Source organism: Oncorhynchus mykiss, chromosome 18 (genome assembly GCF_057628025.1).
Source record: "Oncorhynchus mykiss isolate SJ-2025 chromosome 18, ASM5762802v1, whole genome shotgun sequence".
Classification (NCBI taxonomy): Eukaryota; Metazoa; Chordata; class Actinopteri; order Salmoniformes; family Salmonidae; genus Oncorhynchus; species Oncorhynchus mykiss.
In genome coordinates this window covers 26,310,533-26,324,658 of record NC_143039.1, presented here as the reverse complement: position 1 = coordinate 26,324,658, position 14,126 = coordinate 26,310,533, and the positions used below count along the sequence as shown (strand labels likewise).

Genomic DNA, 14,126 nt, shown 5'->3' with positions numbered 1-14,126 from the left:
GTCACACATTGGCCCTATTATTTTTAGAAAGACCCTAATAACAACTACCAATAGACCTACTAAATAGTCAATCAAATCATTCCTCTGTAAAATGTGGAATGCATTTACTCAATTCAACTAATAGGATTGATTAATCACTAAAGAATTAACACTCAATTAAGTGTACATGAAATACATGTGACATTACAGAATAACACAGAGTAACACCCCTTCAAATGAGTGGATTCGGCTATTTCAGTCACATGTATAAAATTGAGCACACAGCCATGCAATCTCCATAGACTACATTGGCAGTAGAATGGCCTTACTGAAGAGCTCAGTGACTTTCAACGTGGCACCGTTATAGGATGCTACCTTTCCAAGTCAATTCGTAAAATGTATGCCCTGCTAGAGCTGCGCCTGTCAACTGTAAGTGCTGTTATTGTGAAGTGGAAACGTCTAGGAGCAACAACAGCGCAGCCGAGAAGTGATAGGCCACACAAGCTCACAGAACAGAACCGCCGAGTCATGAAGTGTGTAGTGTGTAAAAATTATCTGTCCCTGGTTTGCTACACTCATTACCGAGTTCCAAACTACCTCTGGAAGCAATGTCAGCACAATAACTGTTTGTCGGGAGCTTCATGAAATGGGTTTCCATGGCCGAGCAGCCGCATACAAGCCTAAGATCACCGTGCGCAATGCCAAGCATAGGCTGGAGTGGTGTAAAGCACACCGCCATTGCACTCTGGGGCAGTGGAAACGCGTTCTCTGGAGTGATAAATCACACTTCAATACCCATGATTTTTCGAATGAGATGTTTGACGAGCAGGTGTCCAGATACTTTTGGCCATGTAGTGTAAGACTCAACATGGTTACATGTGTCTTCTGATCAAAATGATATCCAGGAGAAAAAAAACTGTGTGTGATACACACAGGAGTTTGCTGTATGAACAAATTCACTGTCCTTAACCAAAGTCAAGCAGAAACTCACACCCAACTTGAATTAACATTTCTTTGCTGTTTGCTAGTTTAAAGAAGACAGGAAAACACACCCAGATTCTAATCTAATCAACTCAATTTAAATTATAGGAGCGCACCCGTCGCTCCGGCTTTGAACTATCCGCTGTCCAATGAACAGAACAACACAGTTTCCCTGCAACACAACCTGGTCTCAGAAAATGTTGTGTTATTCTGTATGTAAATCCGAGACACATTTAGTATGATATGTTACGTTTCGTATACTATGTATTCATTTGTGGATGTCAATCATCCATTTTTACGCATGACAATGTGTATGTGTTATGAATTGCAATTAATACAATATGTTAGAAGTTGCAATGCATACAATATGTTATGAATTCGCAAAATGTACAATATGTTAAGAATATGTGCAAAAACGTATCATTTGTTATGAATTCCAATTTGTTGTGGCTAATGTTAGCTAGGTGGCTAATGCTAATGTTAGCTAGGTTAGGGGTTAAGGTTAGGAGTTAGGTTAAAGAGTTAAGGTTAAGGGAAGGTTCAGCTAAAACGGTTACGGTTAGGGTTAGGGGAAGGGTTCGCTAACATGCTAAGTAGTTACAAAGTCGCTAAAAAGTAGTAAGTAGTTGAAAAATTGCTGATTAGTTAGAATGCTAAAGTTGTCCATGATGAGATTCAAACATAAAACCTTAGGGTTGCTAGACTTTCGTGTAATATGCTTACCTATCCACTCCAAGTAAACAGCAAAGTGGGTCAATTTCCGCAACAACTAAGAGCATTGAAGCATGGGGTGACATTTCTCTGCCAGTTTGGTTCCATTGCTACCACACTGTAACAGCATGAAGCAAATCCTTTCACATGCGCAGATACTGTATTTGACTGTGTGAGAGCGAAGTCTTGCATCTCAATCATCTCAATATTTGTGGTGCTGCAAAATGTCATTTTGCTGAGTATCTTTAAGTATAATTTTTCCACCTGCAGGCACACTAATGATATGGTCCTTTGAAATACTTAAAACACAGAAATGGATTACCCCTCAGTTTAAAAAATAATTTTTAGGTGGTAGATCAGCTTTAATGTTGCAGATTGTAGCTTCCATCAATGTAATTGCCTGCATCATTTCCGATCCCCCGTATATTTTTTTGTAAATATACAGTGCCTTCGGAAAGTATTCAGACCCCTTGACTTTTTCCACATTTTGTTACGTTACAGCCTTATTCTAAAATTGATATAGTTTTTTTTCCCCCTCATCAATCTACACACTACCCCATAATGACAAATAAGTATTTGGTCAATAACAAAAGTTTATCTCAATACTTTGTTATATACCCTTTGTTGGCAATGACAGAGGTCAACCGTTTTCTGTAAGTCTTCACAAGGTTTTCACACACTGTTGCTGGTATTTTGGCCCATTCCTCCATGCAAATCTCCTCTAGAGCAGTGATGTTTTGGGGCTGTTGCTGGGCAACACGGACTTTCAACTCCCTCCAAAGATTTTCTATGGGGTTGAGATCTGGAGACTGGCTAGGCCACTCCAGGACCTTGAAATGCTTCTTACGAAGCCACTCCTTCGTTGCCCGGGCGGTGTGTTTGGGATCATTGTCATGCTGAAAGACCCAGCCATGTTTCACTTCAATGCCCTTGCTGATGGTAGGCTTTGTTACTTTGGTCCCAGCTCTCTGCAGGTCATTCACTAGGTCCCCCCGTGTGGTTCTGGGATTTTTGCTCACCGTTCTTGTGATCATTTTGACCCCACGGGGTGAGATCTTGCGTGGAGCCCCAGATCGAGGGAGATTATCAGTGGTCTTGTATGTCTTCCATTTCCTAATAATTGCTCCCACAGTTGATTTCTTCAAACCAAGCTGCTTACCTATTGCAGATTCAGTCTTCCCAGCCTGGTGCAGGTCTACAATTTTGTTTCTGGTGTCCTTTGACAGATCTTTGGTCTTGGCCATAGTGGAGTTTGGAGTGTGACTGTTTGAGGTTGTGGACAGGGGTCTTTTATACTGATAACAAGTTCAAACAGGTGCCATTAATACAGGTAACAAGTGGAGGACAGAGGAGCCTCTTAAAGAAGAAGTTACAGGTCTGTGAGAGCCAGAAATCTTGCTTGTTTGTAGGTGACCAAATACTTACTTTCCACCATAATTTGCAAATAAATACATTAAAAGTCCTACAATGTAATTTTCTGGATTTTTTTTTCTCATTTTGTCTGTCATAGTTGAAGTGTACCTATGATGAAAATTACAGGCCTCATCTTTTTAAGTGGGAGAACTTGCACATTTGGTGGCTGACTAAATACTTCCCCCCCCCACTGTGTGTGTGTGTATATATATATATATATATATATATATATATATATATATATATATATATATAGTGCATACGGAAAGTATTTAGACCCCTTGACTTTTTCCACATTTTGTTACATTACAGCCTTATTCTAAAATGGATGGAAAAATCCTCATCAATCTACACACAATACCCCATAATGACAAAGCAAAAACAGGTTTGACATTTTTTGCAAATAAAAAACAGAAATACCTTTTTTACATAAGTATTCAAACCCTTTGCTATGAGACTCAATTGAGCTCAGGTGCATCCTTTTTTCCAATGATCGTCCTTAAGATGTTTCTAAAACTTGATTAAAGTCCACCTGTGGTAAATTCAGTTGATTGATACACACATTATTTTCCACTATCCCTACCATCCCTCCCCTAATTGACTTCTACTTCCAGCTGCTACATATTATATACATTTTACGGACAATCTATTTTACAATAGTTATCTTTTCTTTGTTATTAGTCCCACCCTTCAGCTCCACTTAACCCCTGCCATCTATCTCTTAACACCATCCATATTGGATTTCTACTTGCCATATTTTTCAACTGTACTCTTATATTTCACAGAAGTTCTGAACCTTTCTATTCTCATAGTTTCTACAGATTATAAATTAAAGATAAACATTTTTGCTAGTAGTAATATTATATTATTGATTGACAATGACTTTTTAAATCACCCAGCAGTGCTATCTGCAGAGTTAGCTCCAGGTAAATATCGCAATTCTTCAGCCATTGCTGGACCTGTGACCAAAAATACATATGGACTGTACCAAAACAAATTATCTAAGTTTAAGTTATTTAGTAATAATAGAATCACCCAAATGTGGTAGTCTAAACTGCTGCATGCACTTCATGGGAATGGTTGTTCATGCAGGTCTTCATAAAAGATCTGCAGCGAAGCAGGGAGAAAACAACTAGTTTGGAACAGGGATAGAGATCCTTTTTAAATGCAAATCTGATTGGATGCAGCTTTTGCTTTCTGAAATATCAGCCTCAATTTAACTTCAGAGTTTATTTATTTTCTTTCTGAGGGCTAATCAGGGACATGTTCTGGGAAAGCTCTAGCCAGGGAAAGGCCACCAGAATTGGGGACTGTCCCTAGAAATCGGGGACATCTGGTCCCATAGGCACCAATGCGATAACAGCTGGGTCTTGTCTGCTGAGTTCATTGATTGTATATGAACCAGAAAAAAATGGAAGTGAGTGGGTGTCTCGCTTCCTCTTCCATCTCTGACTACTCCTTCCTTCCCCCTTCCTTCCTCAGATTAGTAGTCCTGCATTCTCCAATGCTTTATCTACATTGGGAACCAGCTGTCTCTCGTAGTCCCAGACCCTCTTGTCTTCATGCAGCTCCTTCTTGGTCAGTCCTCCTCGTAGGGGAACTCTGACATGGATGATATGACACACGTTAGGAGGAACCTTCACTGTCTGCCCAAAGTTACGCAGCACAGAGTGGACCGACGTCTGCTCCACTGCCCTGCGGTCAGAGACACAGAAGGGTTGTTAGACAGAGTGGACCGACATCTGCTCCACTGCCCTGGGGTCAGAGACACAGAAGGGTTGTTAGACAGAGTGGACCGACATCTGCTCCACTGCTCTAGGGTTGTTAGACAGAGTGGACCGACGTCTGCTCCACTGCCCTGGGGTCAGAGACACAGAAGGGTTGTTAGACAGAGTGGGTCGATGTCTGCTCCACTGCCCTGGGGTCAGAGACACAGGAGGGTTGTTAGACAGCTGTTCTATTCTATCCTTTCCTGGGTCTTACTTTCATCTTGCAGGGGTGGTAGGTTCTAACCAGAGACCTATACTACGAACAAACTCTGAGTTCAAGTGAAAAGATCTGATGTGATTGGTCAACAAAATGATTATCATCTAAAAACACCAAAGATCAGAAAATGCTGTTAACAAATTGGGGAAAATATCACATTATATCAGATGTGCCAAATAATTGAGGAAAAAAATCTGCATTTCGATGCCTGTGTAAACACAGCTTAACATATGCACAACACACACGTAACGATCTACCTTAACACACATACACAGTGCTTCCCTGAGTCCTCCCCCTACCTTTGGGTTTTGCCTCTGAAGTACATCCATCATCTGGGGCAGGGTTTGATGCGGGTATGGAGCTATAATCTCATCGATGTCGTTCAGCAGTACATAGCGTGACTGATACATATTTCTGTAGACACAGTCATTTAGAGTGGTCAACTGGCCATAGTAGTGGATGTCCCCTCCATGTTCACTGGGCTGCCACCCACTGGACGGGTTCATGTGTTGGTCGATCGGCCAGGGCACCACCTGCAGTCAATCAATCAGTCAGTTAATGAATCCTATCTATCTATCCATCTATTCATCCAATTAATTAATACCTACCTCTACAAAGCCCTCCTGTGTGTAACTCTGTAGCAGTCTCTCCAGGTCTGGTCCACAGCTGGTGTTATACACCACAACATGCTGCACTCCCAACAACCTGCAACATAGCAATCAATTAACCAATCAACCAATGAAGCAATCCATCAATCAATCAACCAATCACTCAATCAATACTCACTTGTACATCTCCAGAGTCTGGGTGACCTGAAGCACGTTGTTATAATCGGCAAATAAATTGGACCAACAGACAGTGAAGTTGAACTGAAACTCCTCTTCCTCCCTTTTCACAAGGTTCTGGATGCGGAGGAAGGTTTGGTTCTGAGCGAGCTCGGCGTCAGCTTGTATGGCGAGGGTCACGTGTGACGGGTCGCAGTCGGGATGATTCGGACAAAGGACGTCGGTCGTCACGAAGCGGAAACCTTTATCCCAATACAGAACAGAGACACATATAATTACTGTATAGTGTTAACAAACTAATCAGCGAATCACCAAGCCCCTTATTTCTTTGATTCGGGTGTTGATTCAGGTGTGTCAGTGCAGGGCTAAAACTAAATAGCAAATAGCAGGTACCAAAGTGATCAGAGTGCATCTGTGAGTGGGAGTGGGATGTCTCTCATCCTCTTCCGTCTCTGTGCTTACCACACACACACATACACACACACACACACACACACACACACACACACGAGCACAGATAGAGCCATAGAGTTGCTGGGGCACCTGCCCTTTTGCCCTCCTATGAACAAAGTGCCCTTTTGATTGGTAGCAGGGTTTTTTTGCTAATTATTTTGTATATAGTTGTTGTTCTCTTTTCTCTCTTGTAATTTAAATGCTACTAATTGTACATAATTTCTCAGACACTGCCACTCATCCTGCATGCACTAGCTCTACCTGCCGGTTACTTTATCCAATTTGTATTCTATTATACGACAGGGTAAGATGTATGATACTATACTCCCTCTAATTCATATGATATTGCTGATTTTCCATTCATAATATAACCTAACAAAACCTAATATATCATACTAAATGTAGGGAAAAGATTTATGTACCAAATCCTACAAATTGCCCTGAGACCAGGTTGCAACAGTGGTAGCAAAGATGACAATATACTTTTAATTCCCGCCCTTTAATCTATGGTTCTAGCTTGCTTATCCTACAATCCCACTTGGCAAAAACTAGTTGAATCAACCCTGTTTCCACGTCATTTCAACCCCCAAAATCGATAGTCATCAACGTAAAGGCATTTCATATTATTTTCACCAACTTTTAAACTAAATCCTATGACATGGTGGCACTTGTTGATTTCACGTTGAATGCATGTTAGTTGACAACTGAACCAAATGTCAATCAAAACTCAATGTTGAACTGATGTCTGTGCCCAGTGGGATGTGTGATGAGTGAGTTTTTGGAAACCTCGGGTACAAGACAAACCAGCCGGCAAATAAACACGTTGCTTGAAAAGAAGCAATGGCAAAAATGATTAAAGCACCGATTATGGATGTGCTCACGTCAAGCAGACCTACGACAAAAATACATAGTAAAACTTAAAACGTTAGACTGAAATCCAGAGCCTGTTTTGCTAACATGCGTGTTTGCTGAAATTCCACTCATTGTACTATGTGTCATGCTAAGCATGAACAAGGAGTGGAATGAAAACTCAAACAAACTGGTAGGCTCCCTACCCAGGCTAGCTATACATCTGTCAATCTGTTCTTGAATTTTTGTATATTCGAGTTTTCATTCCAATCTTCCACTGTAGCAGCCTGCTACACTAAATACAGTACAGATATGTATTTCACCCATGTCAACAAAGTAATCGCCAAGGCCACAGACACTGACTGACACTGCAGGAGACAGGGCTTTCATTGGCTGTGAAAGTTCATCCAGCCAAGGTCAAAACCAGGAACAACCTCATCTCCAAACTAGCTGGCTCTACAGGGAGCACTGCTACCACCAGAACTAGCACTCTCATTCTCAGTAGCAGACCATTACAGAAAATCACATGATTTCACATTTGGAAATGTGTTTTTGGAACACTTGACATGTGATCACATGTTTTCACGTGTAGTTTCATGTTATCACAGGTTGCTTTCCATGTTATCACATGTTATCACATTAACTTCACATAAGATCACGTGAGCACATGAAAATGTGTTTTGGGAAAGTCATGTGGTTTCTCCGTAAGGGAAGTACGGTGCACCTGTAAGGTCAAGGTCGTCGAACACACACACACACACACACACACACACACAGAGAGAGAGTCGGCACACAGCTAAACGGCATCATGCACCTCATCACTGGCACACTACGACCCACCTCGGTTCCCTGGCTCCCTGTCTTATTTACATAAATATTCAGACCCTTTGCTATGAGACTTGAAATTGAGCTCAGGGTCATCCTGTTTCCATTGATCATCCCTGAGATATTTCTACAACTTGATTGTGTTACATCTGCTCCTGCCACGCCCTCTACTGCTCATCCTGTGTCTCCTTGACCTGCCGCCACTCCCATAGTACTCTCTCCCTCTCTCTCTCTCTCTCTCTCTCTGTGTGATTGTGTGGGCGGAGACAGGTTGTGTGGGTGGAGTCAGAGCAGATCCCCATCAGCTGCAACCTGTTCCATAATCAAGTCCTCTACAAATAATCAGCCCTGCCACTTCCACGCTGCCAGATTGTAATCTCTGCTCAGTCAGTCTTCGGTTCTAGCCGTTTGTTACTGTTTAGATCCTGTTTTGGCTGTTTTCCTCTCCGCTACAATTCTGCCCGCTCTGATTCTGGACCCTGTCTCCAGTCGCACATCTCGTCATCTTGCTACTCTATCCTGCGACTCCCGAGCGTTACAATGGCAACTTAGAAGCGTGCATAGCCATTTTGGTACATTGTTCACTAGTATTTGAGCAACAACTCTACGCTTATGCTAGCGAACGGGCCAAGATTCCCTTTCCGATTGGCTGCCTCCGCGGAGCAGCGCTTTCCTGGGCCACAGCACTCCGTGAGCCGTGTGTTTCCAACTCCCGAGCGTTACGATGGCAACTTCGGAGTGTGCATAGCCATTTTGGTACATTGTTCACTAGTATTTGAGCAACAGCTCTACTCTTATGCTCGCGAACGGGCCAAGATTTCCTTTCTGATTGGCTGCCTCCGTGGAGCAGCGCTTTCCTGGGCCACAGCAGTGTGGGAGAGACAGTCCCCCATTTGCTTCTCCTACTCCAGATTCACAGAGGAGATGAAAAAAGTCTTAAACCACCTGGTCTGCGGTAAGGATGCCACTAAACGACTCGCATCCTCGCCACTGAGAGAGCTGGAACGAGGAGGCCCTTCAGGGAGCATTCCAGAACGCGCTCAGTGAGACCCTCAAGGACGAGTTGGTGTCCAGGGATGATCCTGATGTACTTGATGAACTCATCTCTTTCTCTGTCCGCATCGCCAAACATCTCCGTGAGCGTCTGAGGGAGAAGGTAGGTAGGTTGCATGCCCCATAACATCTTCTTCGGTGCCTTGTCCTCCTTCTCCAACTGCATCCCATCCCAAGGCTCTTCCAGATCCCGAACCCATGCAGCTTGGCCAGGCCTGGCTCTCTCCAGAGGAGAGGCAACGACAAACCGGTGCAAGGAGCTGCCTATACTGTGGCCAAGTTGGTCACTTTGTCTCCACTTGTCCCCTGCGTCCAGCAAAAGAGGGGGCTCAGCAGTAGTGGGGGAAATACTTTTGAGCCAAATCGCCTGCCCAACTTCCCCCAGACCCCTGCTTGAAGACAAACTTGTGTGGCAGAGCCAGGCTTTTCCTCTGTCTCTGTTCTCATCCATTAGGGCGCCCACGAGAGCTTCCTGAATTGAGGTGTCGTTACCCAGTTGGGCCTGGACACTGTCACACTCGATTCACCCCTCGATGCCAACACTCTCAATGGACAGCTCCTCGCCCGTGTCTGTGAGAGAATCGTCCCTGTCATCCTGCGTCTCTCTGGAAATCACAATCTAGTTCCTGTGTTCAGCAAGCACCACGTGCCTGAGGCTCACTAGCAACACGTTCTCCAAGTTCTTCAACGGCTGATGGATAATAAGCTTTTTTTAAAGCTGAAAAATGTGAGTTCCATGCTGCCTCAGTGTCTTTCTTGGGTTATATTATTGCACAGCGACAGTTACGTATGGACCCCGCCAAGGACATGGCAGTCACAGAGTGGCCTTCGCCCTCCAACCTAAAGCACCTACAACGTTTCCTGGGGTTTGCAAATTTTTACAAACGTTTCATCCGCAACTACAACTGTCTGGAAGCACCTCTCACCACTCTTACCTCCACCTCCAATCTGTTCCACTGGACTCCTGCGGCAGAGGCAGAATTCCTGGAACTCAAGCGTCACTTCACCTCTGCTCCGGTAATTACTGAGCCCAACCCAGAACTCCAGTTCATCGTGGAGGTGGACGCCTCTGACACCGGGGTAGGTGCTGTTCTGTCTCAATGTTCCCCCTCTGATTAAAAGGACCATTCTACCAACCTCACCTGTCACCCTGGTATGAACCGGACCCTTGCCTTCCTGCGTCAGCGCTTTTGGTGGCCCACCATGGAAAGAGATGTCCCAGAGTTTGTCTCAGCCTGTTCGGTTTGTGCCCGGAACAAAACCTCCACTAAACCCACTTCCGGTCGGCTTTGACCTCTTCCCATACCCAGTCGCCCCTGGTCACACATAGCTCTGGACTTCGTCACTGGCCCTCCCCCATTTAATGGTAACTCCGTTATCCTCACCGTTATTGACAGGTTTTCCAAAATGGCTCACATCATTCCCCTCTCCAAGCTCCTGTCCTCCAGGGAGACTCCGGACCTGTTAGTATTCCATGTGTTTCGTCTGCATGGCATTTCCAGTGACATCGTTTCCGACAGAGGACCCCAGTTTACCTCCCAGGTATGGAGATCCTTCTGTTCAGCTCTTGGTATCAATGTCAGTCTTTCTTTTGGATATCACCCCCAGACCAACGGCCAGACCGAACGGGCCAACCAAGAGATGGAGACTGCCCTACGCTACATGACTTCTGCTAACCCTTCCTCCTGGAGCGCTCAGCTACCCTGGGTTGAATATGCCCACAACACCCTCACCAACACCTCGTCAGGTATGTCACCCTTCGAGTGTGCTCTGGGTTATCAACCCCACTTGTTCCCCGCCCAAGAGGTTGAGGTTCCCTCTGTGTAGGACCATCTGCTCCGTTGTCACCGTACCTGGAGGAAGGCCCGGGCTGCCCTTCTTCATGCCTCCGACAGGACCCAGTCCCAAGCCAACCGTCGCCAGGCCTCAGCTCCAGTCTACACCCCAGGTCAAAAGGTACGGCTCTCATCAAAGGACCTGCCATTGAAGGTGGCATCGAAGAAACTTTCCCCCTGATTCATTGGTCCCTTTGAATTTGACCGTGTCATTAACCCCTCTGCTGTGCACCTGAAACTCCCAGCCTCTCTCAGGATCCATCCTACCTTCCGTGTATCCCTGATTAAACCTGTCTGCTCCAGTCCCCTGTCTCCTCCTGCAGCGGCTCCTCCACCCCCTCGGCTCATCAATGACCATCCTGCCTATACAATCCGGCGGCTATTGGATGTGCGCCATTGAGGTCACGGCTGACAGTACCTGGGGGACTTACCTGGGGGATTCTGGGACTAAACACCTCCCTCTGCAACTGGATCCTGGACTTCCTGACAGGCCGCCCCAATTTGGTGAGGGTAGGTAGCAACACATCTGCCACGCTGATCCTCAACACTGGAACTCCTCAGGGATGCGTGCTCAGACCCCTCCTGTACTCCCTGTTCACCCACGACTGCATGGCCAGGCACGACTCCAACACCATCATTAAGTTGCAGACGACACAACAGTGGTAGGCCAGATCACCAACAACAACGAGACAGCCTATAGGGAGGAGGTCAGAGACCTGGCCAGGTGGTGCCAGAATAACAACCTGTCCCTCAACGTAACCAAGACTAAGGAGATGATTGTGGACTACAGGAAAAGGAGGACCGAGCACGCCCCCATTCTCATCGACAGGGCTGTAGTGGAGCAGGTTGAGAGCTTCAAGTTCCTTGGCGTCCACATCACCAACAGACTAGAATGGTCCAAACACACCAAGACAGTCATGAAGGGGGCAAGACAAAGCCTATTCCCCCTCAGGAAACTAAAAAGATTTGAAATGGGTCCTCAGATCCTCAAAAGGTTCTACAGCTGCAACATCGAGAGCATCCTGACCGGTTGCATCACCGCCTGGTATGGCAACTGCTCGGCATCTGACTGTACTACAGAGGGTAGTGCGTACGGCCCAGTACATCACTGGAGCTAAGCTGCCTGCCATCCATGACCTCTACACCAGGTGGTGTCATAGGAAGGCCCTAAAAATTGTCAAAGACCACCCCAGGCGTAGACTGTTCTCTCTAGCGGTACCAGAGTGCCAAATCTCGGGAAAAAAAGCTTCTCAACGGTTTTTCCCCCAAGCCATAAGACTCCATATTGGCTAACCGGGCTATCTGCATTGTGTCCCGCCACCCACCAACCCCTGTTTTACTCTACTGCTACTCTCTGTTCATCATATATGCATAGTCACTTTAACCATATTTACATGTACATACTACCTCAATCAGCCTGACTAACAGGTGCCTGTAAATAGCTTCGCTAATGTCATAGCCTCGCAACTGTTATTTTTCACTGTCTTTTTCCTGTTGTTTTTATTTCTTTACTTACCTATTGTTCACTTAATACCTTTTTTGCACTGTTGGTTAGAGCCTGTAAGGAAGCATTTCACTGTTGTGACAAATAAACTTTGATTTGATTTGAAATGGGACATTTCCGTTTTTTACTTTTAATACAGTTGTAAACATTTCTAAAAACCTGGTTTTGCTTGTCATTATGTGGTAGTGTGTGTAGTTTGAGAACTGTTTTGTTGAATCCATTTTAGAATATGGCTGTAACGTAACAAAATGTGGAAAAAGTCAAGGGGTCTGAATACTTTCCGAATGCATTGTATCCCGGAGACTCGCAAAAACCCACAAAATGATTGAAAAAGTCTCCACAGTGCCACACCTGCCACTCCAGGAGGAACTCTTCAACCCACCAAATATAGACCTCACGTCAAGAATGCCGATTTGGAAAATACCCACCCAACACAAATCTCGCCTGGACTGTAAGTGTAATCAGTTACAAACTGTAACTGTAATCAGGTATATCAGATTACAGATATGTTTGAAAATGTACTTCTTGGATGACTTTTAAATTCAGAAAGGATGTTTGCGAACAAATACATGATGACACCTGATGATAGAGCTAAATGTGGAATAATCAGAAATGTCTGTGTAGTTCTGACTATACTATTCAAGAGGTAATGTTATTAAAAACAATTAGTTTTACAATGTATTTAACAATCTCTTGAAAACGGCTAGTAGCCTAGTTATTAATGGGTTTTAGAAAATCGTATATATATCTGGCACCAACATCAATCATTACCGATTTCTTTGGTGAAGTCCGGGTTCCTGCTCTTTAGGCCAAAGGCAGATGACCTCAGGCCTTGGATATTCCAGGATGATATAGTGAAGGCTTTGTGTTCCATAAAGTGTCCAATGTTGTTGGTCGTGTGGTTTGGCCTCAGACCAGTAAGTGTGAGCAGAGCCTGCTGAGCATCTGGTACATGCCAATGGCTTGGGCTTGTGTAAGAGTGCGGGTTGGGCCTGTTTGCCCGCTCACTGCCTGGGCGTATGTTTGACTTCCATGTTGTGGCCCTCTTTGCGGGGGTGGGGAGCATGGGGTTGGCAGGTGGGGCATAGGTCTGATCTGAGGGGGCCTAAATGGGGTGTGGGCATTGTTGACGTGGGGGGGTGTTGATTGGTTGGGGTGGGGACGTGCATGTGGCTGGTGGTGCTGTGGTCTGGATGTAAGTCCTATTGGCATGGGTCCTCTATGTGTAGGTCCAGGGGAGGGGGGGGTCCCGCAGGTCTGGGAGAGGATCTTGCTGGTCTGGGCGGGGTGTCTATTGATCTGTTGCTCCTGTGTGAAGTGTTGGGGGTACGTTTGAGAGCGATGTCCTTTAGGGTCCGGGCAAAGGTGGGCACTAAAAATTAGTGTTCAGGACTTTATAGCCAGTTATCTCAGAATCATATTTTTGCAGATAGAACTTTCTATTCCCAAGCTCTCTTATTTGTCTGTCTTGTAGAAGCCTAGAGAGGACAGTAGGAGGTGAACAATGGAGTGAGGTAGAGACAGTAGGAGGTGAACAATGGAGTGAGGTAGAGAGTAGTATAGAGAGAAAGGTACAAAATGAGAACATTGACAAAGTAGAACATCAGAGAGAGAGAGAGTGACAAAAATACAAATTACAATGAAAACTCCTGCGGAGAAGAAACAGGAAAAACCACCACCAAGAACATGAGACGCATCAAATCTCTACTCCTGACACCTGTCCCTTTAGAAAGGAGGGGTGGATAGCAGACC

General features: G+C 45.0%; 1 protein-coding gene across 1 annotated transcript; it reads right to left on the bottom strand.

The window, feature by feature from the left end:
• Positions 1-3,159: 3,159 nt before the first annotated feature.
• On the bottom strand, positions 3,160-8,487 carry LOC110497080 (uncharacterized). The gene is made up of 6 exons (XM_090206637.1): positions 8,478-8,487; positions 5,857-6,133; positions 5,679-5,775; positions 5,370-5,603; positions 4,928-4,942; positions 3,160-4,805 (listed from the first exon to the last, which is right to left on the bottom strand). The coding sequence occupies exons 1-6, from the start codon at positions 8,485-8,487 to the stop codon at positions 4,563-4,565; spliced, it is 876 nt and encodes a 291-aa protein (XP_090062763.1). The 3' UTR covers positions 3,160-4,562.
• Positions 8,488-14,126: the final 5,639 nt, after the last annotated feature.

What these genes read in the sequence shown, in the direction of transcription:
- LOC110497080 (XM_090206637.1), bottom strand. An exon ending in CAGACTCTGGAGATGTACAA is followed by an intron (nt 5,776 to 5,856) that starts GTGAGTATTGAT and finishes GCTATGTTGCAG; the next exon opens with GTTGTTGGGAGTGCAGCATG. An exon ending in CACAGGAGGGCTTTGTAGAG is followed by an intron (nt 5,604 to 5,678) that starts GTAGGTATTAAT and finishes GATTGACTGCAG; the next exon opens with GTGGTGCCCTGGCCGATCGA.